This window comes from Orcinus orca, chromosome 1 (assembly GCF_937001465.1).
Source record: "Orcinus orca chromosome 1, mOrcOrc1.1, whole genome shotgun sequence".
NCBI lineage: Eukaryota > Metazoa > Chordata > Mammalia > Artiodactyla > Delphinidae > Orcinus > Orcinus orca.
Window position 1 is genome coordinate 169,639,355 of NC_064559.1, and position 25,404 is coordinate 169,664,758.

Sequence of the window (25,404 nt, forward strand, 5' to 3'; positions counted from 1 at the left end):
TCACACATAAGCAGGCACACAACAAAACAAGACAACATGAATGAGAACAGAAAACAGAAAAAGACTTTTAATGCCTTAGAAATCTTAGAGATTGGAATGTACGATTACAAAAACGATTCAATTTTAAAGAAATAAGGGACAAGTTTGAATACAGTTGCAAGGCATAGGAAACTATAAAATGTGACCTATGGGATTTGAAATATAAAAAAAAGAAAGAGCATTTTGAACTGAGACATGATAATTGAAATTGAAACCCAATGGACAAGTTTAAGAAAAGAGTAGCTATAGATGAAGATAGAATTTGTGAATTGGAAGATAGACCAAAAGAAATCCCTAATACAGTATGAAGAGAAAAAAGATGAAAGGTACAGAAAAAAAGGAAAAGGGGCATAGTGGATAGAGTGAAAATGTCAAATATGTATTTACCTGGGGTCCTAGAAGGAGAGGAGAGAAAGATAGAGTAGACAAAATATTTGAAGGTTTGGTCACTGGAAAATTTCCAGAACATCAAATCAGACGTTAAAGAAGTTTAACTAATTCCAAAAGTGTATATTAAAAGACATCCACATATAGAAAGATATAGTGACTACAGAAAACCAAATATAGAAAATCTTTGCAAGATGGAAGGGCAGAACTCCTTCAAAGTCATATTAGTTAGTCTGATGGATGACTTTTCAACAGCAGTAGTGGAAGCTAAAAGATAGTGGGGGGGCTTCCCTGGTGGCGCAGTGGTTGAGAGTCCGCCGCCGATGCAGGGGACACAGGTTCGTGCCCCGGTCCGGTAAGTTCCCACATGCCGCGGAGCGGCTAGGCCTGTGAGCCATGGCCGCTGAGGCTGCGCATCCAGAGCCTGCGCATCCGGAACCTGCGCTCCGCAACGGGAGAGGCCACAACAGTGAGAGGCCCGCGTACCGCAAAAAAAAAAAAAAAAAAAAAGATAGTGGGATATCTGTAATAGCCTGAAAGAAAATAACTACCAACCACAAATTCTACACCAAGCAAAAAATATCTTGTAAGAATGATTGTAAAATAGACCTTTAGACACACAATTGAGAGTGTGTGCCACCAGCCAACTTACCAAAGGAAATTTAAAGAATTTATTTCAGGCAGAAGAAAAATGCAGATCAGAGATGTAAAAAAAAAAAAGAAGAACAATGAGAGTCATTTTATGTGAATAAATATAAATGAACATTGATTACTTAAAACAGTAATTAAAAAACTTAAAAAGTATACAGAATTAAAGCAACAATAACATATCAATCAGGAATAATGATGATGGAGAAAAAGGTATTTTTCTAAGGTATTGATTAACGTTAGACATTGATAAGTTAAAAGGATACGTGTAATATTTTCAAGGGTAACTTCTAAAAGAACACAATTTGAGCGTAAAAATTCCAAACCAGTACAGGGAAAACATTTGGAATAATTCTTTTTAATAATAAATTCAAAGAAAAAAAAGTAGTAGGAGAGACAGAACAAGTGGGAGAAGCAGTACAAAGTAGGATGGAGGTAGATGTTGATCCATATATAACAGTAATTCTCATTAAATGTAAGTGGATTAATTTCCAATTAAACATTGTCAGACTGGATTTTTAAAAACCCAATCAAATAGTTTTCAAGACTTAGATGTAAGGCTTGGAAAAAATATTACTGTTGCTCAAAAGGCTCACTTCATATTGATAAAACTTAACTAGGAAGACATAATTATTTCCAGTTTGAACACATCTACTAACATAGCCTCACAGTAAATCATATATAAAGACCAATGAACAAGTAACCAACTGCAGTGGGAGATTTAACACCCCTTTCTCAGTAATTGATAGAACAACCGTAAAATCAATAAGGATGTAGAAGATTATAACAAAAGGATTACCACTTTTTTTCATAGATGTATACAGAATGCCTAATTAACACTTTCCAACTACAAAATTTTTTCAGTTGACCCTATTTTAAGCCACAAGTTCAGTCTCAAATTTCAAAGCATTGAAACCATATTAATTATGTCTTCTGAACACAGTGTACAGTTAAATTTTAGCTAGAAATCAGAAGCAGAAAGCCGACTAGAACATTGCCTTATGTTTGGAAATTAAATATATTTCTAAGAAACACCTGGGTAAAAGACGAAAGCATATCAGAAATTAGAAAGTATTTTATACTGAATTATAAAAATATTATAGAACAAAAGTTGTGGGATGCAGCTATAGTAGTACTTAGAGGGAAATATATAATCTTAAATGTATATGCTAGAAAAGAAGAATGGCTTAAAATTAATGAGCTGATCAATCTCAGGAAGTCTGAGTAAGACCAGCAAAGTATGCCCAAAGAAAGAAGAAAGAAGTGATGAAAATAAATGAAATAAAAAGCAGACTGACCTCAGAAGAATGGTGAAATAGGACCTCCAAAAAGCCCCTCCTCTATAAAAGCAATGAGAACATTGCCAAAAATTGTCAAAATCAACTTTTTCAGAACTCTGGAAATAACCAAAAGCTTGCAACAATCCAAGGAGTATTCATTCAAGTGAGTGACTAAATCTTACTAAGAACAGTGAGTTTTGTGGCATTTTAACTTGCCCTATTTCCATTGCCCTCTACCCAGCTCTACAGTAGTCTCGAAAACAAAGAGGTCCCACAATCTCAGTAAAAAACAGCAGTCTAGCAGCCACTGAAGGGGGCTGGATGGATTTAGAGCTCTCTAAAAACATCATTCTGGAGAATCTTTATTATTTGACCTGTCTGGTAATTTCCTGGGAACCACCATTCATGGATTTTTATGTATTTGGCCTGACTGGGAGCTCACCCATTTGCAGAAATCTTTCTCTGGAGGCATTTGTTGAAAACATTTGGATGGAAGTTGTTTACCTTTATGACTACCTGAGGCAGTGGATAACAGTTGGGGCAAACAAATAGGCTATTCAAAAAGCTTAAAAGGAAAAACTGGAAAATGAGATATCCTAAGGGGCTTTGAAAAGCTCCAGTATATTCCTGGAAATTTTGAAGGTCACATATGTGCATATAGCTGTGTCATGTCCAGGGCTGTGTGCCTGCTCAAGAAAGACCTAAGAATGCCTTAAGCTGTCACCATGGTTGACCTTGAGTCTCTGGGCAAGCAGGATGTGATGGCTAAGGCAGAGTTGTAAACTGCCTGACTGAATGTTGAAAGCATCCCCCAATATGCACAGACAACCCCTTGGCAAGGCATTTAATGAAATCTCTCCTCAACCAAAGATTATCACTAAGCTAACCAAGCAGTGGTTGTACTTGCCAAAGAATATGGAGTTTACAGAATTAGTTTAAGAAAGGTACTAAATATATAAACAGTAAGAACAGCAAACAGCAATAATAACAAACCCTGAGGAGGGAGGAGAATCTTGATTTACGGAGTTGCCACATTATATTATTTAAAATGTTGTTTTCAACAGAAAGTTACGAGGGATGCAGAAAGTATGGCTGAACACCAGAAAAACAGTAGTCAATAGAAACTGTCCCTAAGAAGGCCCAGATTCTGGAGTTACTAGGCAAAAACTTTAAATCACCTTTTTTTTTTTTTTAACATCTTTATTGGAGTATAATTGCTTTACAGTGGTGTGTTAGTTTCTGCTTTATAACAAAGTGAATCAGCTATACATATACACATATCCCCATATCTCCTCCCTCTTGCATCTCCCTCCCACCCTCCCTATCCCACCCCTCTAGGTGGTCACAAAGCACTAATCTGATTTCCCTGTGCTATGTGGCTGCTTCCCACTAGCTATTTTACATTTGGTAGTATATATAAGTCCATGCCACTTTCTTACTTCGTCCCCACTTACCCTTCCCCCTCCCCGTGTCCTCAAGTCCATTCTCTAGATCTGCGTCTTTATTCCTGTCCTGCCCATAGGTTCTTCAGAAACATTTTTTTTTTTTAGATTCCATATATATGTGTTAGCATATGGTATTTGTTTTTCTCTTTCTGACTTCACTGTGTATGACAGACTCTAGATCCATCCACCTCACTACAAATAACTCAATTTCATTTCTTTTTATGGCTGAGTAATATTCCATTGTATATATGTGCCACATCTTCTTTACCCTAAATCACCTATTTTAATTATGTTCAAAGAGCTAAAGAAAACTGTCTAAGAACTAAAGGAAAATATGAGAATGATGTCTTACTAAATAGAGAACATCAATAAAGAGATACAAATTATTAAATAGAACCAAATAGAAATTCTGGAGTTGAGAAGTACAACTCAAATGAAAAATTAACTAGAAGGGCTCAACAGAAGATTTGAGTTAGCTGAGGAAAGAGTAAACAAACTTGAAGAAAGGTTAGTTGGGATTGTCCAGTCTGAGGAACAGAAATAAAGAAAAGGAATGAAGAAAAATAAACAGAGCCTCAGAGATCTGTGGGACACCATCAAGCATACTAACATGCATAGGCGTTCCAAAAGGAAATGAGAAAAGGGTAGAAAGTATTCTTGAAGGTATAATAGCCAAACTCTTTCCAAATTTGATAAAAGACCAAAATCTACATGTTCAAGCAACTCAAGGATTTCCAGAAGGATAAACACAGTGGTATTCACAACAATGACATTCACAATAAGACACATTATAATCAAGCTGTCAGAAGCCAAATGTAAAAAGAATATTGAAAGTCGCAAGAGAAGAGCAGCTTTTTTCATAAAAGTTAATCTCAGTAAGGTAAACAGGTGCTTTCTCATCAGAAATCATGGAGGCAAGAAGGCAATGGTATGACACATTCAAAGTGCTGAAAGAAAAAGACTACAAACCACGTATTTTATATCCAGCAAAAATATCCTTCTAAATGGAGAAATTAAGACAATCTCAGATGAGTTAAAAACCAAGTTTTAAGTTTGTCATTAGCAGATCTTCTCTATATGACATACTAGATGGATGGAGTCCTTCAGACTGCAATGAAAGGACGCTCAAATCCACATGAAGAAATAAAGCATACTGGTAAAGCTAACTATATAGGTAAATATAAAAGAAAGTATAAATATACTTTTTGTAATTTTTTCCTATCTGATTTAAAAGATAACTGTATAAAGCAAAAATTATAAATCTGTGTTGATAGGCATGTAATGTATAAAGACATCATTTGTATGGCAATAATAACACAAAGGAAGGGAGAGAGAACAGGTATATGGGAGCGAAGTTTTTGTATACTACTGAAGTTAAGTTGGTATTAATTCAAAATAGATTGTTATAAGTTAAGATGTTAGTTAAGAAAATAACTCAAAAAATATAGTAAAAGAAATGGCAAGGGAATTTAAATGGTACTCTAGAAAATATCTATTTTAACAAAAAGAAGTCAGCAATGGAGGAATAGAGGGGAAAAAAGACATAAGACTTACAGTAAACAGATAGCAAAGGAAGATATAAATCCTGTCTTATCAGTAATTAAGTTAAGTGTAAACAGGTTAAGCATTTCAATTAAAAGACAAGGTACTGGCAGACTGGGGAAAGAAACATGCGTCAGCTATAAATGCTGTCTGTAAGAGACACACTTTAGATTAAAATACACCAATAGGTTGGCAATAAGAAGATGAAAAAAGATATACATACAAATAGTAATTAAAAGGGAGCTGGAGTGATTGAACTAATATCTGACAAAATAAGACTTTAAGATGAAACTTTTTACTAGAGACAAGGGAATTTTGTAATGATAAAAGGGTCAGTTCATCAAGAAGGTATAACAGTTATAAACATAAGTTCATCTTTCAAAGGAACCTCAAAATACATAAAGCAAAAACTGACAGAATTGAGGGGAAAAATACACAAATAATAATAGTTGCAAATGTAAATATCCCACTTTCAATAAAGGATAGAACAAACTAGGTAGATCAACAAGAAACAGAAGACATGAACAAGAGTATAAACTAACTAGACATCTGCAGAACACTTCACCCCAAATCAGCAAAATACACATTCTTCTTAAGTGCAGCATGTATTTTTCTCCAGCATAGATATATATTAGGTCATAAAATAAATTTATTCCTAGTAAATTTGAAAGGATGAAATTATACAGAGTATGTTTTCTAGCTATAATGTAATGAAATCAGAAATCAGTAACAGAAGGAAATCTGGGAAATTTCACGAATCTGTAGAAATTAAACAACCTTACCCTAAATAATCAATGGATCAAAAAAGAAATCACAAGGGAAATTTAAAAAATAGAGACTAATGAAAATGAAAACAACATACAAAAATTATGGGATGCATCAAAACCAGTGCTCAGAGGGAAATTTATAACTGTAAACACCTCCATTAAAAAAGATCTCAAGTGACCCTAAACTTCCATCTTAATTAACAAGGCAAAGAAGAGCAATCTAAACCCAAGTAAGCAGAAGGAAGGACATAATAAAAATTTGAGTGGAAATAAATAGGGAATAGAAAAACAATAGAAGATAAAACCAACAGTTGGTTATTTGAAAAGATGAACAAAATTGACAAACTTTCGGCTAGACTAACCAAGAAAAAGGAAGGCTCAGATTATTAAAATGAGGAATGAAAGAGTGAACATTAGTATGATCTTAACCAAAATAAAAAAGAGTATAATAGAATATTATGAACTATTTTATGCCAACAAATAGATAACTGAGACGAAATGGACAAATTTCTAGAAAGACAAAACTATTGAAACTGACTTAAGAAGACAGAAAATCTGCATAGACCTGTAATGAGAGATTGGATGAGTAATCAAGAATTTACCAAATGAAAAGTATAGACCCAGGTGACTTCACTGGTGAATTCTACCAAACATTTAAAGAATTAACACTAATGCTTCATAAATTCTTCCAAAATATAGAAGAGGAGGGACACTTCCTAAATCATTCTATGAAGCCGGTATTACTTTGATATCAAAACTAGACAATCATTGCACAAGAAAACTACAGACTAGTATCTGTTATGAATAGAGATGCAGAAATCCTCAACAAAACCACAAAACTGAATCCAGCAACATATAAAAAGGATTATGCACAATCCAGGTGGGATTTATCCCAGGATTGCGAGGTTAGTTCACCATACAAAACCCAATCAACATAATATGCCATATTAATAGAAGAAAGGACAAAAACACATTCCAAAATTCATCTCAATATAAACAGAAAAAACATGTAACAGAATCTAGCACCCTCTCATTATAAAACACTTGATAAACTAGGAATAAAAGGGAACTTCCTCAACCTGATAAAGGGTATCTGAATAACCCACAACTAACATCATACTTAATGGTGAAAGGTTGAAAGCATTTCCCCAAAGATTAGGATCAAGATATCAGCACTGTCCACCTCTATTCAACATTGAAGTGGAGGTTTTAGCTAGAGCAGTTAGACATGAAAATGAAATAAAATCATGCAGATTCGAAAAGAAGTCAAACTATCTCTATTTGCAGATGGCATAATCTTGTACAGATGATTCTCATTATTTGTGGAGAATTCACCTACTCACTAAAATTTATTTGTAACTCCAAAATGAATACTTGCAGTGCTTTTCTAGTCATTCATGGACATGTGAAAAATTTGGGAAAAAATTTGAAAATTGTTGTGAAAAATTTGAGTTGCCTGACACACACCTTCTCAGCTGAGGTTGAAAAGGCAACACTCTACCTTTTTGTTTCAGCTTTCATACAGAAATGACCAGAGGATAAGGGACAGTACAATATAGTAAGAGAAGCTCTGGCTCTGGAGCCAGTTCTATGGAGTTTGAGTCCCAACTCTGGTACCCACTGGGGAAGTGGCCTCAGGCAGTTTCCTTAACACTTCTGAACCTCATTTTCTCTTTTGTGAAATAAAAGAGAATCAACTAGAATGAGATACCTTTAGGATTTAAGATCATAATCTGTGTATGTGTATTACTCCTAGGACAGTCATTCAATACTCGCTAATTCAGCAGTCATGACAACTTTAGAAAACATAACTACCACAAATAATAGGAACTCATTGTATATGGATAATCCTACAGAGTCCACAAATGAACTATTAGAGCTAATAGCAAGTTCAACAAGGTTGCAGGATCAAGATCATTGTACAAAAATCAGTTGTATTTTTATACACTAGCAATGAAAAATACAAAAATGAAATTAAGAGAAAATTCCTTGTACAATAGCATTAAAAAGAATAAAATACTTAGGAATAAATTTAACAAAAGAGGTGCAAGAGTTGTTTGTGGAAAGCCACAAAAATTTTTTTGAAAGAAATTAAAGAACAAATTAAATTAATAGAAAGCCATCCCATGTTCATAGATTACAAGGCTTAATATTGTTAAGATGACAATACATCCCAAATTGGTCTACAGATTCAATTTAGTCCTTATCAAAATTTCAGCTTTTTTGAAGAAATTGATGAGCTGATTCTAAAATTCATATGGAAAGGAAGAGACCAAGAATAGCCAAAATTATCTTGAAAAAGAACAAAGTTAAAGGACTCATATTCCCAGTTTCAAAACTTACTCAAATCTACAGTAATCAAGGCAACATGGTACTGGCATAAGAATAGACATATACTTCAGTGGAATAGAATTGAGGCTCCAGAAATAAACCATTACATTTATTGTCAGTTGCAAGGGTGCCAAGGCAATTCAATGGGAAAGAATAGTTTTTCAACAAATGCTACTGTGACAACTGGATATCCACATGCAAAAGAATGACGTTGGATCCTTTGTTCATACCATATATAAATATTAACAAATTGAGACATATGCTTAGGTGTAAGAGCAAAAACTATAAAACTCTAAAGAGAACATAGGCATAAATCTTCGTAACCTTGGACTTGGCAATAGTTTTTCAGGTATGACATCAAAAGCAGAAGCAACAAAGGAAAAACTAGATAAACTGGACTCCACTGAAATTAAACACTTTTTTGCTTTAACGGGTCCTATGAAGAAAGTGAAAAGACAACTCACAGAATGGAAGAAAATACTTACAAATCATCTATCTGCTAAGGTGCTAGTATCCAGAATATATATAAAACTTTTAGTTTCAACAGTAAGAAAACAAATAACCCAGTTTTAAAATGGGCAAACGATTTGAATAAGACATTTCTCCAAAGAAAATATTCAGGTGGCCAATAAGCACATGAAAATATGCTCAACATCTTAGTCACTAGGAAAATGAAAGTCAAAACTACAATGGGATACCACCTCACACTGGTCAGAATAGCCATCATTAAAAAGTCAACAAATAATAAATGTTGGAGAGGTATGGAGAAAAGGGAACCCTCTTACACTGTTGGTGGGAATATAAATTCCCACCAACTATGGAAAACATTATGGCAGTTCCTCAAAAAACTAAAAATAGAAAAAAAAAAAAAAAAGCTAAAAATAGAGTTACCATATGATCCAGCAATCCCACTCCTGGGCATATATCCGGAAAAGACAAAAACTAATTTGAAAAGATACATGCACCCCAGTGTTGATAGCAGCACTGTTTACGATAGCCAAGACATGGAAGCAACCTAAATGTCCATCTACAGATGAATGGATAAAGAAGATGTGGTATGTATATACAATGGAATATTACTCAGCCATAAAAAAGAATGAAACAATGCCATTTGCAGCAATATCATTACTAAGTGAAGTAAGAAAGAGAAAGACAAATACCATGTGATATCACTTATATGTGGAATCTAAAATAGTACACAAATGAACATATCTACGAAACAGAAACAGACTCACAGACATAGAGAACAGACTTGTGGTTGCCAAGGGGTAGGAGGGTGGGGGAGGGAAGGATTGGGAGTTTGGGATTATCAAATGCAAACTAGTATACATAGAATGAATAAACAACAAGGTCCTACTTTATAGCACAGGGAACTATGTTCAATATCCTGTGATAAATCAGAATGGAAAAGAATATGTATAACTGAGTCACTGTGCTGTATGCAGAAATCAACATTGTAAATCAACTATACTTCAATTAGAAAAAAAAACTTCAATGAGATACCACTTTGAAAAGAAGAACATTTACAATTATTGGTGAATGTGTGGATAAATTGGAACTTTCGTACATTGCTGGTGGTTCAGCTGTGTTAGAAAATGTAGTTAGAAAACTTCCTCAAAAGTTAAACATAGAGTTACCATATGACCCAAAAGTTCCACTCTTAGTATACATACTCTACAGAATTGAAAACATATATCTACACAAAAACTTCTACATGAGTGTTAGTAGCAGTGTTATATATAATAGGTCAAAAGTGGAAACAACCTAAATGTCAATCCACTGATGAATGGATAAACAATGTAGCACATCCATACAAAGGAATATTACTTGGCAATAAGAAGGGAATGAAGTCCTGGTAAGTAATACAACATGAATGAATCTTGAAAACGTTATGCTAAGAGAAAGAGGCCAGATGCAGAAAGCCCCATAGTGTATGATTCCATTTATATGAAATGTCCAAAATAGGCAAATCCATAGAGACCAAAAGCAGATTAGTGCTTGCCAGGGGCTGGAGGGATGAGGAAATGGGGAATGACCGTTAATGGGTACAGAGTTTATTTTTGGGTTAATGAAAAATTTCTGAAATTAGACAGTGGTAATGTTTACACAATTCTGTGAATGTAGTAAAATCCCTTTAATTATGTACTTCAAAAGGGCATTTTGTGGTATGTGAATTATTCCTCAATAGAAACAATATACATATGGTAGTTTCAAGAAAGCTGAATGTTGGTTTGAAAAAACTGACAAAATAGGTAAACATTTCATGAGACTGGTCAGGGAAAAAGAAGAGTATGTGCAAATATCAGGAATGGAAAAGAATTAAGACATATTGGCAGATATTGAAAATACAATAAGGTATTTTGAACAACCTATTCCAGTAAATGAAAAAACTAGATGGCGTTCACAAATTCTTAGTAATATTATTTAAAACCCACATAAGAGAAATTATAATTTAAAAGTTTTCATACTCTTATAATCATTAAAAAAATTAGTAATAAAAACTTCTCAAAAATAAACTTGTTTAGAGTTGTACAAAAAATTGAAGGAAGAAATAATTCCTCCCTCATTTATGAAGGTAGCATGACCTTGATTTAAGAAAGTATAATATAAGAAAAAATATAGACCAGATTCACAAAAAGGCTGATATAGCAGTACTGAGTTGGGGTCATCTTAGAAATATGAGGTAGGGTTAACAGAAAATCAGTGCTGTTCATCGCATTGTCAGATTGAAGGAGAAAAACCATGTCTCAGTATATGTAGAAAAATATCACATGGTGAAATTCAGTATCTATTCACAAAGATGCTCTTAGCAAATAGAGTATAAGGCAGCTTTCTCAATATGATATTTGATAGTTTAAACCAGACCTTATATTTAATGGTGAAACCTTGAAAGATTCCAAGTTGAGATCAGGAACAAGACAGAGATACGGGTTGTTATCGCTTCTGTTCATCATTCTATTATATTAGGCAAGAAAGAAAAATAAGCAAAATACACAACTGTCAAAGCATATGATATGATTGTGAACATAGAAAATCTAAAATCTTCTACATATAAAAATTAGTAACATTAACAGAATTTAGTGAGATAGCTTGATATGCAAAAATTAAAAATGATAAAAATGATACTATGTTTAACATATAAAAGTACAACTTCTATGTATCAGCAACAGTTAGAAATTAAAATTTAAAAAAAGTTTATAAAAGCTACACAAATAATCAGACACTCAAGAATCATCCCAAAAATTATGTGTAAGACCTCTTCATGGAGAATATATTAAAACCTTATTGTGAGATATTTAAAAAGACCTAAATAAATTGAGAGAAATACTATTCATGGATTTGAAGCCTTGTTTTTTTGTTTTGTTTTGATTTTGGCCATGCTGCACGGCATGCAGGATCCTAGTTCCCCAACCAGGGATCGAACCTGTGCTCCCTGCATTGGAAGCTGCGGAGTCCTAACCGCTGGACCACCAGGGAATTCCCTGAAGCCTTTTTTTTCTTTTAGTGACATTAATCTTCCTATTTAATGTACAGATTCAGTGATATCGCAACCATAATCTCAGAAGATTTACTTAGTCTTAAATAGACAAGCTAACTCTAAGATTTATAAGGAAATGCAGAGGGCTAAGTATAGACAAGATACTTTTGAATTGGAAAAATAACAAGGTAGCAGGACTTGACCTACTAGATATTAAGATTTGTTTTGTAATTAGGACATTAGGGTGTTAGCAGAGGGCTAGACAAAGAGATGATGGAACAGGATATTTCTTGGAATGGAAATAGACCAACACATATGTGGACACTTCATTTTTGATAGGAGCATTATGGAGCAGTGGTGAAAGGGCTTTTTAAAAAAATGATGCCGAGACAGTTGGGCTTCTATAAAGGCAAAACCAAAATTGACTCCCTATCTCACAACATGCACAAAAAAATCAATTCTATGTGGATTATAGACCAAAAAGTGAAAAGTACAATTAAAAGTTTTATAGGTAAGCTTGACTTTAGCCTTAGGTAAGGATTATCAAACAAGATGCAAAAACAAAACATAAAGAAAAATGATAGTACGTTATGTTCATCTAAAGATAACATAGAGCATGAAAAAAGCAAGTATAAAGTGGGAGAATATATTTGCAACACATGTAACTAACAGAGGACTTATATTTAGAATAACTACCAGAGATTTAATTATTAGATTATATATGTAATTGTATGTAACATAATTTATATATGATAATATCATATAAATGGATAATTATATATATATTATTATGATCAATAAGAAAAATACAACCCAATAGAAAAAACCCTTAACCAGGCATTTTACAAGATAAGAAATTCAGATTATTAATAAATATATGAAATGTTCAATCAGGAAAATGTAAATTAAAACCATTATGAGATTTAACTATCCTCCTAAAAGTTGCAGAAAATTTTAGTCTGACAATACCAAGTGAGGGTGATGTTGTAGAGGATTGGAGGATGATCTGATGCAAGTGTAGATGGGCACAATCACTTTGGAAAAGTTTGATTATTACCTAGTGATGTAGAACATATGATGCATATACTATTACCTAGGAGTTCCTTTCTCAGATATATATTTAGACAAACTTGTGCACATGTGCCGTGGTACATATTTATAAGAATGTTTATGGCAGCATTGTTTGTAATGGTTCAAACCCAGAACCAGCCCAAATGTCCACCAGCAGTAGAATGGATGAATAAATTCATGCAGTGGAATATTCTACTGCAATGAAAATAAATGATCCACAGCCACATGTAGCATCATGAATGACTACTAAAAAGAGTGTTGAGTTAAATAAATCACTATATATCCATTTATATGAAGTTCAAAATGAACCTATATTGTCTAGAACATGCATTCTTGGCAGGGTTCATACTGTTTCTTTTGGTGGCAAAAATTGGTCTTGAAGGTGAAAAAACATTTGATATTATAATGGTTTGTGGCCCTCCAAAGCTTAACCCTACCTGCAAAATCTTAGTGTTTGATTTCTTTTTGAGTTTTCTCAAATATCACCTGAGCACCATTTACTCTGACATTGACTTTGTGGAAGATATGCAGAGTGTCTGCAAGGTCAGGGGTACAAAATTGTGGTGGATAGATGATTGGAGGACTTTCAAATGACTGATCTTGAAGTCATCACTAGAGGTGGTCTGTGTGTGTCAGTTGGTTGCCATTGGCTGCCTTGTGGATGTTATGTTTGATCCTCTCTCTGCTTTTGTGTGTGACTTTGATTTTTAGAATTAAATAAAAATATTCTGTTTTATTATTTAGTTCCTTCATTATTTAGTTCCTTTTATTATTTATTTCCTTCGTTAGTTATACTAAGTACCGACAAGAAAAAAATGTCAGTAATATTTTAATGAGTATCTAGTAGCTAATTAAATTAAAAGTTTCTTCTCAGAGCAAGCAAAAGTTCAAAGTTTATTAAATATTGTAGGAAATTAATTTTTTCAATGTGTTTTGTTGGAAAAATGAGTTTAATTTTTTAAAAACTTGATTGCATTGCTGTTATTATATAAATTGTTAATTTGCATATGTAATTTGATCATCACAATTTATATAAGGAATATATTACATTAAACAGCAAATACAGTTATAAAATTAAGTGAAATACTAATAGCCTTTAAAATTTTAACTTGGGATTTCCCTGGTGGTGCAGTGGTTAAGAATCCGCCTGCCAATGCGGGGGACACAGGTTCAATCCCTAGTCTGAGAGGATCCCACATTCTGTGGAGCAACTAAGCCTGTGCACCACAAGTACTGAACCTGTGCTCTAGAGTCAGCGAGCCACAACTCCTGAGCCCGTGTGTCACAACTACTGAAGCCCGTGCACCTAGAGCCCGTGCTCCGCAACAAGAGAAGCCACTGCAATGAGAAGCCCGTGCATCGCAATGAAGAGTAGACCCCGCTCGCCGCAACTAGAGAAAGCCCACGTGCAGCACCGAAGACCCGACGCGGCCAAAAATAAATAAATTAATTAAAAAAAAATTTAACTTAAAAAGTTAAAAAAAGTAGGCCTCAGATACTTTTTATTTATAAAATCACAGATACACATAAAATATGTAAACAGATTGTATATGTGGGTAAAAATGTCATAGGGGAGTGATAAGAAGAAAATTTCTGAAAAGGCTACTTAGGGTTGATAATGGAAAAAAAAAAAAGATCAAGAAACACCAGCCTAGAAATACATATATATGTGGTAAAACTATCAAGAAAAGCAGAGAAGTGATACCCGTAACATTCATGATATTAACTCTGAGGATAAGGTGGGTGCTGGGTTCTTCTAGAGTTCTGACAGTGGTCTATTTCTTGATCTGAGTGGTGGCCACTCAGGTGTTTACCTTATAGTCTATATGCCCATGTTTTATATATAATACTTTTCTGTATGGGTATTATATTTCATAATAGAAAAAAGGTAGTTTGTAGACTTTAAAATCTAGAAATGCTGTGTATTGTTTAGGTTTTATATGCATGATTATGAACTAAATCTCCATCTTAGTAAAGCTTCTTAATTAAAAAAGTAGATGTTGACTGATGAAAAGCTTTTACCAAACAGTTTTTTTTTTTTTTTTTTTTTCAGATGGGCCCAATTCTTCATCCATCCACTAATGATCAGAGATGCAATTGACCGGGAAGTTGAAGCTGTTGATAGTGGTAAGTGCTTTATGTCTTGCTGCTTTTTCCTTCATTGATCCAGTCGTTTAGCACATTTACTATTTTTTGTCACTCTTTATATTATAAAGGGCTAAGTTAAAATAGATATGTCATGTTTATTTTTGAAGCCATTAAATGTCTAATTCAGTATATATTTGAAATAAGTCAAAGAATGGTAGATTTTCGATTTTTCAGCCTTTGTTTTTTGAGGGTTTTACCACAGTGACTGACCTTTTGCAGGATAAGAGCCTGATTCTTAAAGCTAATACTGGGTGTTAAAACTTTAAAAGTTCACATACTCTTTTTGTATGAAGAGGCATTTTCTCTGAGACTTTATTTTAAGCACCATCCTGATATTTAAATAGCTTATTTTTTGTTGCCTCTGTGTGTCAGTGCTTTGTGGGTTGAGTTTCTGTAGTTCTGAAAACAATCGTGGTATGTTTATGGATGAAGAAACTAAACTGAACAGGAAATGCGTTTAATTTTACTTTTTGACAGTTTTTCTTATCTTTGTGATTTAAATACTGAAGACCGTAAGGAAGGCTGTGTGTCTCTATAGGGTGCAGGTTCATTAGAGAACTGTGCTGCACATATCCCTTAATTACAAAGTACCAGTAAATAGCACCACTGCAGATTAACCCTGCTTCCTCATTTTAGTATTAGAAACATGTAACAGTAGACTTGGGGGGATTTCTAGTTCACATAGGTTAGGCTTGGCTTGCATAGCTGAAGAGGCCAGGTCTCTGTACTAGTTCTCTTTGTAGCATTTTCCCTCTTGGCTTGATTGTCTAGTTCTAATAATCACATTGCATTCATTAGGCTGAATAAACTGCAGATGGCTGGAAAGAACTGTGTTGAAGTCAGCAAACTTGTGTTTTACTTATAGAAATGTCACTAACTGTGGCCCTCAATTTATTTGTAAAAGAGGGTGGAATGGAGTTAGATTCCTCCTGGTTCTAGTACCTCCTTATAATCAAGGATTTATTTTCTTCATTTTTGTTACTTGCCTACCCACAGTGTCTGTTTTTTCATAGGCCCAGATAAGTATTTGTTGAATACATAAAAAACCAAAATAACTAAGGAAAACTCCAAAAGCCTTCCCTACTTTTTGGGACCTAGGAACTATATTCTGTGTCTTTAATTCCTTCAAGTGTGTTTTTCTTTATACAGTTTCTAGAGTGGGTCGAAATTGGCATTTAAAAGGTTAGACGGGGCTTCCCTGGTGGCGCAGTGGTTAAGAGTCTGCCTGCCGATGCAGGGGACATGCGTTCGTGCCCTGGTCCGGGAAGATCCCACATGCCGCGGAGCGGCTGGGCCCGTGAGCCATGGCCGCTGAGCCTGCGCAGCCGGAGCCTGTGCTCCGCAACGGGAGAGTCCACAACAGTGAGAGGCCCGCGTACTGAAAAAAAAAAAAAAAAAAGGTTAGACGTCTAGGGAATTCCATGGCAGTCCAGTGGTAGGATTCAGCGCTTTACTGCCAGGGCCCACGTTCAATCCATGGTCGGCAAACTAAGATCTCGCAAGCTGTGCGGTGCGGCCAAAAAAGAAAGATTAAACGTCTAATTTAATTTTACAAGTTTAATTCAGAATATGTTTTATTATATTTTGAATATTATGCAGAAATATATATATATATATACATACATATGTGATATATGATATGTACACACACACATACAGTAAGTCGTTTTGGTTTAAGATGAACTTAAGCTAAAGGCTCTGTTTTTTTGTTTGTTTTTGATGATAGGAGACCTAGATTTCAATTTGTGATCTGATATAAATAGCTAGGTATATATCATTAGTTACTTAACCTTCTAAGTATGAAGGATTTACTTGAGATTAGGGAGATGGGAGAGGTCTTAAATTTTAACTGGTGTAATAAACTAGTATTCATTAGCCAGTTTTGCTTTTTAGCATACTGTTTATGATATATTATTCTTTTATTTGCATTTATAAGACATCAGAATATTATAAATAAGACAAGAGCTAAGTTTAGATTCTATGAACATACAACAAGATCATTTGGAGACTCAATATTTATACATTGATAGATATTGATATTTATTGTGAACACAGTATAAATTTATCTTGGCTAAAACCACAAAATGTTTAACAGTTTTACATGTTAACGTGTATAGTATGCAGACCATTAAGAGTTAACAGCTCTAGGCCAGGTCTAAGTCAGTATTATTTTCATACATCTTAGCTTTTCTTTTTTCCAAAATCAATATCTGCAAATAATGAGATCTATTTTTGAAAGCTCAATAATCAGATGTTATTTTCTTCTATTCAGATGTGATAGTCTTTATTCTATCATTCTCATCTCATTCGCATGTTTTTAGTTGCCTGCATGCTTGGATGGCCCATTCAATGTGAGAGGAGTTGAAAGGAAGTTCAGCTATCCTGGTAGAATCATCTTTTCATTTTCTTTTTCCTTTATTCCTCTCCACCTGCTTATGGAAGAGATTCTTTCCTGAGTTTTTAATTTATTATCTTGTTTTACCTTCGTTACTTTATCACCATGCCCTGCATCGACAATCTGTTTTTGGTCTAATCTTTCAGTGGAGTGGTTATACACACAAATTTATAAGCATTTATTTGCACAATGCAGATAGGTCTGTTCAGTGTTTTATAATTTTCTTGAATACATTTAATCACAGAAGCTCATAAATGTCCACAGGGTAGGTTTTAAAATGGGATTAACTTATTGCTAAAAGAAGATTATAGAGAAAAAAATTATTTTTAATGATTAGCTCTTTATTTTAATGATTGTTCATACTTTTACATAAGCATGTTTAATTGCCTGCATATTGTACCTTAGTAATTGAGACTGAGGATATGGCCAAAGACTTTTTTTATATAATCAAGTGGTTGAGTGTGTTCTCTAAGTGTTCAGTATTTATACTCTATTTTTATCAGTTGTAGGAGGTACTAAATCACTTTTTGTAGGTATGTTTATATGTCTACTCCATTAGTTTTCTGTTGCTGCTGTAACAAATTACCAGAAACTCAGGCTTAAAATAAAAACAAATTTATTTTCTTAAACTTTTGGAGGTCAGACGTCTAAAATATTTCCTCAGGGCTGCATTCCTTTTGGAGCCTCCAAGGGATAATCTGTTTCCTTGCCTTTTGCACCTTCTAGATACCACCTACTTTCCTAGACTATGGCTCCTTTCACTATCTGAAGAGCCATGGGTGTAGAATCTTCTTTGCTATCTGACTTCTGCTTCTGTCTTTATATCTTCTGTCTTTGATCCTCTTACCTCTCTCTTTTAAGGACCCTATGATTACATTGGGACCCAGATAATCCAGGATAATCTCCCCTTCTCAAGATCCTTAATTTAATCACACTGCAAAGTTCCTTTTACCACATAAGGTAACACATTCACAGGTTTTGGAGATTAAGATGTGGCCATCTTTGGCAGCCATTATTCAGCCTGTCACCTTAATAATGGAATTGTTTCTTCTGTGTTACAGCCATATCTTCATAATTTTTACAGAGATTTAAAAAATTTACTCTGTTGAAGCTATGTATATATTTTTTTACTACATATGTTTTCCAGGTATGGAAATTATAAATGTATATATTTTTTACTGTCTCATCTTTGATTTAGACTTCATGGCTTATAACTGAAGTATTTTATTGAATATACTTTTGCTTCTTTCCATCTCTTCTGTCACCACTTTAGTTTCCACTCTCTTTACCAAGTATAACAGTGATGGCCTCTAATCAGTTTCCCTGTCTATACTTTTGCTTCCACATTTACAACCAGAATGAACTTAGTGAAGTCCAGATCTGATAATGTTACTCTCCTTATTAAACATTTGTAATGCCTTACCATTACTCCTATGATTAAAAAAAATAGCTAACATTTTTTTTTTTTTTTGCGGTATGTGGGCCTCTCACTGTTGTGGTCTCTCCCATTGCGGAGCACAGGCTTCGGACGCGCAGGTTCAACAGCCATGGCTCACGGGCCCAGCCGCTCCGCGGCATGTGGGAACTTCCCGGACCGGGGCACGAACCTGTGTCCCCTGCATCGGCAGGCGGACTCTCAACCACTGCGCCACAAGGGAAGCCCCCCCCAAAATAGCTAACATTTATTGAGCACTTATTATGTGCATTGTTATGATTATTACCTCCATTATCCTTATTTGACATACAATGAAACTGAGGCTTAGAAGTGCTCTTTCAAAAATTGTTTCTTAACTCTTCAGCCTGATATCTTGCCTCTGCTTTGATTCTGAACCTTCTGCCTCCAGCAGCTAGTTTTAGTAGTACCTGCTGCATGATGTTCAGTAAATATTTGTTGAAGGAATATATCTTATTTAATTCTTATAAGAATCCTGTGAGCTAGGTACTTGTAACTCCATTCTATAAATGAGAAATAGAATCAGGGAAGTTAGATAACTTTCTCAAGGTTGTATAGCTTAGTAAATGGCAGAACTTGGATTCTAGACAAGATACTTCTGACTTCAAAGTGATTGTTTTTAACCATTAATACTTTATTACCAACACAGTTGGCTTTGGAGGAGATTTAAACAATATATATGACAAAGTTCCCAGACAGTAAGGAGTTTGATTTAACATTTTCTTGGCACTTTCATCAGTAAGATCTTGGACATAGCATCTGTTGACTGAAAAAAAATGCACAACCTAAAAGTTGAGAGTTATGTTTTATTTGGCGGATTTTCTGAGGACTTCAAGCCTGGGACACAGCATCTCAGATAACGCTGAGAAAACTGTTCCAAAGAGGCAAGCGGGGGAGCTAGGATATATAGGATTTTTTTGCAACAAAAGACCGGGTAGTCAGAACATCAGAAGATTACTGTTAATAAAAGAAACCGAGATATCTCAAGTTAAGGAATTTAGCGCTTTTCTATGTACGGGAAGATGCAAGAGTCTGGGCTCACTGAAATCATTCCTTTGATAGGCACCGCAGCTATCTGGGTCCAGTATCCCATGTTTTCTCATCCTGAGCTTCCTGAGGGCGCACCGTCCCTGTGGCTGTAATGTGATGGCTTGATGGCTGCAACATCTTTTGTTTACTGATATGGCAGGCAATACTTTAGTTCTCACAATAATAACCTTCAGATTATTAACTGCCTGTTTCATTTGAAAATAAGGGAAAATCTCTAGAAAGGTGAATTGACTACCCAAAGTTAGAGAATGTGTTAAGTCATAGAACTTGTCCTAGATCATTGGTTTCCCTGCTTCAGTCTTACTATACTTTATTCATAAAATTAATTTTTGTTACTTCCTTACTTTCAGTTCTTTAAGCTTGAATTTCCAGATAATAAAGCAAGATACTGAATTTCATTTTATTAAAAGTGTTTCCTTAAAACTGACAGAATATCAACTTGCAAGACCCTCTGATGCAAACAGAAAGGAAATGTTGTTTGGAAGCCTTGCTAGACCTGGACATCCTATGGGGAAATTTTTTTGGGGTAAGATACTAAATACTTCATCTATTTCATGTTTTCTAGTTAAGGAAGATTGAGAATATGAAAAGTTTATAAAGAATGGAAAGTTATAAAGGTAGGGTAGCTAGGTACCTTTTACCTTTTAGGGTAGGTAGGAAGCTTTTCAAATAGAAAGTAGTTCAGCATGCCTATATTTGGTTCTCTAACATTGGATATATGAGGAATAGCACCTAACATTTTGTGAATGTTTTCTGGGTGCCAGATGCTCTGCTAACACTACATGAATTATCCCATTCAATCATCATAACAATGTTATGAGCTTCGTACCATTATAATCTCCATTTAAAGATAAAGGAACAGGCTCAGAGAAGTTAATTTTCTTAAATATGATAGTGGTGGATATGGGATTTGAACCTCTGTTTATCTGGTTATAAAGTGTGTGCTCTTCCCCAACCTGACATTTCCAGTTATCAACAGAGATTCAGCAATAATTTCTCTAGTAGCTTTTGAGCTGTGACCTAATTTTGTTTAATTGTTAAGCTGTTTAAATGGTATCTGGTTTTTCATAATGGCTTTTTCTTAGTGTTAGATTTCAGTTATTATGGCTTTTTCTTAGTGTTAGAATTCAGTTATTATAGCCTTATATTAATCCTCTTGACCACAGAGTAGAATCTGGAATGAGTTGATCTAAATGGTACTTCATTCAAAGGATGATTTGCTTGTTTGTACAGTTATATACACTTTGTATGTCATCCTTGCTTTATGTGGTTTATTTTTAAGAATTATACAGAATATTACTAAAATAATAAAGAGATAAAACCTAATAGTAGACTAATTATTAAGAAAGGAAGCTTAAGGCACTTACTGTTGTTAAGGTATTGCCAACTAGAGATTAATTCCTTATGTGTTAAAATATACTTTGAAATTGTTTCTTATGAATTTTTGTCTTATTATTATATACTGTTTCAATATTGTGAGTCACTTGGGTTATTTCATTAGTTAAATATAGTAGCAAAGGATGCATTGTCAGTGTGGAGACTTAATAAACTTAGTTATTTCTATAATCTTTTCCATCATTTTATAGGAAATGCTGAGACTCTCAAACATGAACCAAAAAGGAATAATATTGATACACATGCTAGATTGAGAGAATTCTGGATGCATTACTATTCTGCTCATTACATGACTTTAGTGGTTCAATCCAAAGGTAATATTGTCTACTATGGCCCTTAAAATTATTTGGAAATAGTGCTTTCTTAGGATTTGTCTGTCGTATCAATGTTGCAGTTCACTGTTAATTTACAATACTTTAGTGCTTGATCCTAATATGAACTAAAGAAAATCAGAATTTGAAGAGGCAAAGCTCAGGGAAGCAAAAAATCATCTGATTCTCAGGCAAATGTTTTTTCTTTTATAGACATAGGTCTTAACTCCAGGCTAGTCTATGAGTGTATTAATGTACTGATTGATCATGAATTGTTTTTTCTTTTTTAATAAACTTATTTATTTATTTAATTTTGGCTGTGTTGGGCCTTCATTGCTGTGTGCAGGCTTTCTCTGGTTGCGGCGAGCGGGGGCGATTCTTCGTTGCAGTTTGCGGGCTTCTAATTGCGATGGCTTCTCTTTGTTGTGGAGCATGGTCTCTAGGTGCATGGGCTTCAGTAGTTGTGGCACACGGGCTCAGTAGTTGTGGCACATGGGCTTAGTTTGCTCCTCAGCATGTGGGATCTTCCCAGACCAGGGCTCGAACCCGTTTCCCCTGCATTGGCAGGCAGATTCTTAACCACTGCGCCACTGGGAAGTCCCATGAATTGGCCTTTTAAGCCACATTTGGCTGCTGCCTCTGTTATCTCCGGTTTTGCATTTAATCTGTATTAATCATAAACTCTTAAAGGGCACAGTGTTTGTCTTTTCATCCTTACATAGGGTTCAGTAAAATGGCATGATTAATTGAAGTCTGTCATGGTGATGCTAGCAGAAGTATCTTAAATGTAATAATACTGGTCAATACCTCTACTCTTTTCCTTCTTTTATCATTACTGAAAATGATGTTGTGTCAGCTTTTCTCATTAAAGAAATCATAGTACCTTTCTTTTGTTTTCTTTATATTTTAATCTCCTTAGGCTGTTTTTCAAAGTCAGTCATTTGCTGAACTGTTCATTTTGATATGTCAATACCTTATAGTTTGTATATTTCTTTTTGAAAAACTAATCCTCTCACCCTAATGTGATTCTCCTTTCTTCAACTAGGTATTGATTCTTTTTCATTCTCTTCTGTGATAACAAATATGAGCATATTAACGCTTGTTGCAGATTTCTAAAATAAGCCCCACGTGTTTGATTAGAAAACCTTGTCCAATCTAGAGTCAGTTGATTTCGGAGCTTCAGCATTTATTATATCATTTAAGAGTTAAATATCAGTATAAATAGTATAGAGTAAATTCAGAACTTGATTAGTCTAATTTGCATCTTGTATTTATATACTGGGGCATCTCTTTTGAGAATTAGTGAAAGTCATGTAGCTGGTGAAACTAACAAATACTATCCAGTGATGGTAACGAGTCACTGGGATAAAGCTAAAAGGTTTCCTTTTTCATTTAGATCTCCTGTTTTACTAGAAATTTCAGAAGAATTTCTTATGAAATATAAGAAAATAATCAAAAGAAGATAGAAATCATATCAGCCTAAGAAGACATATATTAAAACCACAGCAAGTGTAAATTAAAAAGTGTAAAGTAAATGGAGTATAATAGTACTGATGAGCTGCTGAGAAGGGTAGTGTAGGTTAGTTAAGAGAAACCTTCCTAGAGGAAGTAAGTTTTGGAATGGGGTAGGAGGATGATTGATGTATTTTTATCTCTTGGTCCTTCTTCTAGCCTAATGATAAACAAAAACTTTTTTTTCTACTTGTGTGTTTTTTCTAACTTTGCCAGGGAGAAAGAATAAAGGAGTCTTAACAAAATTATATGTGTCTCAAGGTTTTCTTAAATATTATTTTTCCTATTACTGATTAAGGAATGGCAAGTGATGCCCAAACTAAAGTATTCCTTTGTTTTATAGTTAAAGATCTGTGAGAAATATAATTGCATTTCTACCTTTAATAACAACACTGCCTTTCCCTGTCTCCTTCCTGCCCTCTCCACGAAGAAACACTGGATACTTTAGAAAAGTGGGTGACTGAAATCTTCTCTCAGATACCAAACAAGTAAGACATTTATTTTCATAAATCATACACCTATAGAGTTAAAGAGGCTAAAGTTAAAGAGTTAAAGATTCATATCTTCCCGTATGAATCCCAGAGGTTTTTGCTTTTAGTTTATTTTTTTTTAAACAGGTGATTATATTAAGAACTAAAGTAGTTTAGCAAGATTGCACAGCCTTTGAGTGGGAAAACGAAGATAACCAAAGATCCCATAGTTTCTGTAGTTCAGAACTTACAAGCTTATAAACTTATAGTAAGCAGTAACTCTGAAGAATTTGTGCCTCCTTTTACATTTATTCAGAGCTTTTCTGTTACTATGTACAGTGCTTGAAATTATGATATGAAAGCAAATATTGTATTGAGAGGTAGCATATACATATACGTATCCCCTGCCTCAGAACAAATTAAGTTCTGAAGGTTTGTTTTTTAAAGTCAGTTGTTTGGAACTTGGAATGCTTTTTCCCCATAAACAAAATAATCTCGTAGTTGATGACTGACTTTACATATTGCCTGAAAAGTCTATTGCATATATTGTAGTTGAATCAAATTGCCTTTTATTAGAAATTGGATGTAGGGTTCTAGTTCAGAAAGCTACTATTTTTTTGTCCACCTCAAATTCATCAAAATAATACAAATATTTAAAAGATACTTTATTGTTACATTTTTTGTTGCAAAGAATACAGAAAATTTAATTCTCAAGCAAAGTGTCTCTTCCCACTCTTAGCAGTTTGCATTTTAGTAAACTAAATGAAATCAGATTATTTTTTCTTGCATCAGGTGAGTAAGCTAGACTCTTTCCAGTTCTTCATTCCAGGACAATTTGTTTTAAATTTATGAAAGAAAAATTAGCTTTAAAAATGTTGGAATAATTTGTAATAACAACAGATTGGTTATTATTATCTTGGCTTTATGTAAACTTCTGTTGATAATTAGCAATACTTTTAAGTATGCTAATTAAGATAATGAAAGCCATGCCAAAGTTATGGGGTTATTTAATTTGTTTTTGTTTGTTTGTTTTGATAAGAAATGAGTATTAGCTATGGAAATGTCAAATGGCAGATTGAAATGTGTTTTCACTGTGAAACTTTACTAATAAAATCAGAGGTATATTGAATAGGCGGATTCATTAGGTCTTGTCAATCAATTCCTAATAAGAATTTTAAATTAAAAAAAGTGCTTTTACATATTATTCACTAAGAACTTTGGTTCCTTAATCAGACGGGTTAAAAAGTGTTCTAGGTAATTAATACTGATTCATACTGACCATATTTTAGAAGAAATATTAGTTACAATATATTCAACCAGGTGTGAAGCCTCTAGAAGGAAGAGTCCAAGTTTCTCAAATACTACAGTGCCTAATATTGTACTTTATATGTAAGAATCTCTCCATGTATATTTCTTGGATTAAAAAAATATCTCTAGTGTAAGTTTTCTTTCTGAAATGGCTTTGTATTAAGAGGAGAACTGAAGTTGGATGGGACTGATAGAGACAGTAAATATTGGGAGGGGAGGTCCCTTCAATTCATTGTTTTCTGTCTCCTGTGAGTTTTAAAAGTATTTGAGTTATTGGGGCTGAGGTTAAGAATAGTTTGTGTAGTTCAGGATTTTGTGGCTTTGTTGCCATCTATTCGCTTATGCCTAGAATGCTTTTCAGCCAGGAGTATGTA

The 25,404-nt window shown here is 34.2% G+C and overlaps 1 protein-coding gene across 5 annotated transcripts in view; it reads left to right on the forward strand.

Moving 5' to 3' along the window:
* Window positions 1-25,404, forward strand: part of NRDC (nardilysin convertase) — a 92,006-nt gene that overhangs the window by 30,944 nt on the left and 35,658 nt on the right. For 4 of the 5 annotated variants that reach the window (XM_049700054.1, XM_033435532.2, XM_033435531.2 and 1 more), the window contains 4 exons: window positions 15,042-15,115; window positions 20,465-20,560; window positions 21,621-21,743; window positions 23,683-23,740. In XM_049700054.1, coding sequence (XP_049556011.1) covers window positions 15,042-15,115; window positions 20,465-20,560; window positions 21,621-21,743; window positions 23,683-23,740 — 351 coding nt within the window. The remainder of the gene's footprint in view (window positions 1-15,041; window positions 15,116-20,464; window positions 20,561-21,620; window positions 21,744-23,682; window positions 23,741-25,404) is intronic. The other variant, XM_033435533.2, reaches the window with a different exon arrangement.